Consider the following 5,016-nt stretch of genomic DNA (forward strand, 5'->3'; position numbering starts at 1 on the left):
AGACGCTTAACTGACTGACCATCCAGGCGCCCCAGAGAGAGAGTTTTTTCTGACAAACACCTGGGAGAAGCTCCTCTGGGACTGGACGTGAATCCTGGGTTTGTGTGATTCCCCAGGAGGCACTGGTTCTGCAGCTGCAGCCAGACCTGCCCAACCCCTCAGTGATTTGCATGTTTCCCCCAGGGCCCGTTTCTGCTCTTCAGAATCCTCATAAATAGGCTGCTCAGACATCTGGGGCAAAAAAGAGCTTCAGGCAGGGCCTTGGATCGAACATGGGTGTCCTGACCCAGCTCCTCTGCCTTCTGCTGGCCTGCCTCCCAGGTGAGGAGGGGAGTGCAGGGACATCCCCGAGATGGGGGGGGGGGGCTCCTCTCCTCCTGACTGTGGGATCTCCCCAGGGCTCTGTGGATCCCTGACCCGGGGTCTCCCCTTCCCTCGGAGACCCAGGTGCTCTCAAGTTAGGGGACCAGGGCCGCCAGAATCTTCTGGGAGGAGAGTGGAGTGGGACCTGGTAGACAATGGTGACTTTGTGTTTCGCTTCCTTCCCAGCCGCTAGCGGGAACGCTGGGCTGACCCAGTCTCCGGCCTTCCTCACTGTGTCCCTGAGAGAGAGCGTGTCCATCACCTGCAGGGCCAACGAGAGCATCAGCGATTACTTGAGCTGGTATCAGCAGAAACCAGGCCAGGCTCCTAAGCTTCTCATCTATGATGCTGATAACCTAATGTCTGGTGTCCCAGACCGGTTCTCTGCGATTCAGTCTGACACAGAATTCATCCTCAAAATCAGCACAGTAGAGGCTGAGGATGCTGCCAGTTATTACTGCCAGCAGGATTATACAGTTCCTCACACGGTGCTACAGCCCTGAGCATAAACTGTCCCCCGGGCTGGTTGGGGGTGGGGTGGGGTGGGCGTTCCAGCACCTGCGCTCTGCTCTGTGGTCTGTTCATCGGGGCAAGGGCTGCTTTGGGGAAGGGCTTGCAGGGCTCAAGGGTCATGACCTGCAAGGGACTTTGTCCTTCGAAAGCTTCCTTTTTGAACAACATAAAACCACCAAACCTTCAGTGAATTCTATCAAGGAGGTTTCTAGGTCAGGCCTGTAAATCCTTTCTCTGAGAAACCCTCTGCGAGGTTTTTTGTTTTGTTTTAAGACAGAGAACTAGGCAGAAAAAGGAGCCCATATCCAAGAAGATATTCCTACTAATACTATTAATAATAATAGTAATAATAACAATAGTAATAATAACAATAATACTACTGATGACAGTCAACAGACAAATAATAACAATAATACTACTGATGACAGTAATTACTCTGCCAGTTGCCGTTTGTTGAAGTCTTGGAGATGTGCTCTGTGTCCAATATGCAGCACCAAGCCTTACGCATCCAGAGCAAATAGTCACACAATCATCCTCTAGAGATAAGAAATCAGGGGTTCTCAGACACCAGTGCTTTAGGGAAGAAGATGGGGGGCAAAATTCTGATTTTCAGACTCCGTAAGTCCTATTCATTAATTAACTCATTCATTTAAAGAGTAGATAATATTAAATGCAGCAAAAGTGAATTTAAATATACACCTAGATGAATATACACATACGCATATCCTCCTCTAACTGCTACCCAGTCCAGAGAGTCGCTGCCTCCAACATCCCAAAGGCTTCCTCACGCTCCTTGCAGTCACTTCCACACCCCATCCTCCCCCAGTACCAGCAGCCACCAGGGCTCCGTTTCCTGGTCTTAAACTTCACATGAATGACATCATACAGTATGTACTTTTCGGCTTCCTTTGACAACATGTTTTTTGAAGTTCACTTGTGCTGTTGGTGTGGCCATAACTTGTTCCTTTTTACCGCAGAAAAGTTCTCTAGTATATGAATCTATCACAATTCATTTTTCAATCTATGAGTTCTTCTAGATTGGAGACTGTTACTGATAAAGACTTTAGGAACGTTTCTGCAATGTCTTTTGTGGACTTTCGCACTCTCTTCCCTTGGGTACATTCCTCAGAGTGCAAGTGCTGAATCACATAGGTTTGGCTTCAGGAAACACTGCCCCTTTCTGTTTCTGCTCCCGCAACTGTGAGTCCAAGTTCCAGTGGCTGTAAATCCTGGCAATACTTGGTGTTGTCACACTTTTTATTATAATCATATTGGTAGATCTTGAGGTGGTATTGCGGTTAAAATGTAGATTTTCCTTGATGAGTAACGATGTTGAGTAACTTCTCATGTGTTTTTCATTGGCTATTTGGATGTCTTGGGAAATATCTGTTCAAAATAAATATAAATAGATTGATAGATAGATGATAGATAGATAGATAGATAGATAGATAGATAGATAGATAGATGATAGATGATACGGGGGTGAGAGAGAGGGATTATCTTTTGTTATGTCTATTAACTTTCTTGATGAAGAAAATAAGCTTCTAATCTCGATGGGCTCTAATTTATCCACTTTTTTTCTCTCTTAATTTTGTGTGTGTATATGTGTGTTCCACGTAATAAATATTTGCCTTACCTTAGAGTCTGAAGTTATCCTCCTGGGCTTTGTTCAGAGGCTCCGTTATTTTAGCTCTCACATGTAGGCTATACTCCAGGAGTTCATCAGGGTTTTTCTTTCCACTATCCATTTCATTGCATTTCCATCTCCGATGGCTCCTCACTGTTTATTGGAAAAGAAACACAGCATAACATCCACTCCATTGTGTGGAAAATGGCCATCCCAGGATCCCTTTTCATGTAGGGTGAAGTTAATTCCTTTCACAAAATCCTTTATGACACAACAGCTTGAAACAGAACCAACATCTGAAAAAATTAAGTAAAGGCAGTCTTCGGAAGTAAAGAGACTAGCATTAAGATAGAAACGGAAGAATTTCTTCAATTTATATGAAAATTCAAGGGCAGGAAAACCCAAACGACTACAAGGGGAGTAGGAAGGACAGTAAGCGTGGTTGGGAGTAGTTATGGACAGAAAAGTGCACGTGGGAGCCTTCTGGAGAATTTGAAATATTCGGTATTTTCATCACAATGGTGACCATTTGTCAGTGTTCACTTGTGCCCTGAAAATGTTTGCTCTTTATTCTGTATGTATTTTATCTCAATCAAAATGAAAAAGGACAAAGCCCAGAGCCTTTTAAACAAACATAAGAAAAAAACAAAAATCACCAAATATTTGTGGCAACTCAACCCCACTAAAATGTAAATATGACTAGGAAAGTTCTGAAAACCCATAAAACTGGGAGAGAAAATAGAAGGAGACATGTAACTGTGTGCCTTTACCCTTTGAGTGCCATAGATTTTATCTCTATTGGTTTTCCTTCAAATGCAGAGACATTTGGTCTTACTTTGCTCACAGAAGAGCCTCCCCAACCCCTTCCACTGGTTCTCTCCACACAGGGAATTTGCATGTTGTTCTCTAGGGAGGCCCCTCCCCTGTAAGTCTGAGATAAAAGGTCAGCTCTCATTTTGCTTTGACTTATCAGGACTCATCAGTTCAACCTCCCAAAATGACTTTCCTTTCTCAGTTCCTGGGGCTGCTGATGCTCTGGATCACTGGTAAGGATGGAGGGGAGATGAGAAAGGAATAGGGAGGGGGTGAGGAAGGTGAGCTCTGGGACACAGTGGCTTATGATGTATATTTGTCCACATGTTAGATGCATACATCTTGCTCTCTAGGATGAGGCATGTTTAGATCCACGAGACTGAGGAAAATTCCAGAAGGAACAAGGAAGGATCTGTGCTCTGATGAAGACTGTGACACAGAAAGAGAGGGACTGTGTAGGTGACTTCTAGACACCCCTTTGTATGCTGCAAATCTTGGTTTCTTTTTTGAAATTGGGTATTTTAGGGTAGAAATCAACGTTTTTAAATGATATAGCCTGAAATAAATAACAAGAGAAAAATTCTGAAAATGGCTCATAAAGTTTCTATATAACCTTGCATTTCTCTCTCCTTACTTTAGGGGATGTTGTGATGATGCAGACCCCACTCTCCCTGCCCGTCACCCCTGGAGAGCCAACCTCCTCTCCTGCAGGGCCAGTCAGAGCCTCCTACACAGTAGTGGAAACACCTATTTGAGTTGGTACCTGCAGAAGCCAGGCCAGTCTCCACAGGGCTTGATCTATAGGGTTTCCAACCATTACTCCTGGGTATCAGACAGGTTCAGTGACAGTGGGTCAGAGACAGATTTCACCCCGAGAATCAGCAAGTGGAGGCTGAGGATGCTGGAGTTTATTACTGCCAACAAAGTCTACAAAATCCTCCCGCAGTGGTCACCCTGCATACAAACCTTCCTCTGGGTGGTGCAGCTGCCCATGGGTGGTGATAGTTTGGGGAAGAAGCAGGTTTAGATTGTCTTACTCTGTTCAGTTAGTCTACAGGTGAGCTGGGATCAGCAGATAGTTTAACATTTATAGACAAAAAGCCTTCATCCCTAGCACACTATTTCTCCACTTATCCTTATGAATCAGTGGTATATTTCTAAAGAACTTTTGTATTTATTCCAAAAAACTAGACTCCTTAAGGCAGATGGATAATAAGGCCTTGAGGATACAGAAAAGTCAGGCATGTCAACATACACCTCCCAGTGTTTTGAAAGAACATATACGGTAAACACATGCACAGAGCCTTCCCTGAGTTCCCTGTAACCAGAATGCTTTGCCACAGATTTTACCTTTTTGGGTGACAATTTGCTGTTATTGGTCCAAGGCAACCAGCTTTAGTCACAGGTGACTCAGGGCTCAGCAATCCACTCTAGCCACCTGCAGCTGGGGGAGCTCTCCTGCTGGGCGGGGTGATCTCACTCAAGGACAAACAAACTCCCCTTTAATCAGAGAGAAGAGCCTCCCTTTGGATCCAGGAGGTGACCAGGCCTCCATGTCTCTAATCTCATCCGAAGCAGTGTGGGCCTGGCTGTTTGGGTTGACAAAGTCTAGAGAACACAGTGCACAGAATGGGGAACAGTAGCAGAGTCTCCATCCCCCATAAAGGGACTGCAGGATAACAGACTCAGACCCCAAGGAG

At 45.0% G+C, this 5,016-nt stretch overlaps 1 gene segment (V, D, J or C); it reads left to right on the plus strand.

Moving 5' to 3' along the window:
- Nucleotides 1-267: 267 nt before the first annotated feature.
- Nucleotides 268-866, plus strand: LOC118007527. The segment is given in 2 exon segments: nt 268-321; nt 550-866. Coding segments are annotated over 2 exon segments (366 nt in total).
- Nucleotides 867-5,016: the final 4,150 nt, after the last annotated feature.

This window comes from Mirounga leonina, unplaced genomic scaffold (assembly GCF_011800145.1).
Source record: "Mirounga leonina isolate KUSES-001 unplaced genomic scaffold, KU_Mleo_1.0 Mir_125, whole genome shotgun sequence".
Taxonomy (NCBI): domain Eukaryota; kingdom Metazoa; phylum Chordata; class Mammalia; order Carnivora; family Phocidae; genus Mirounga; species Mirounga leonina.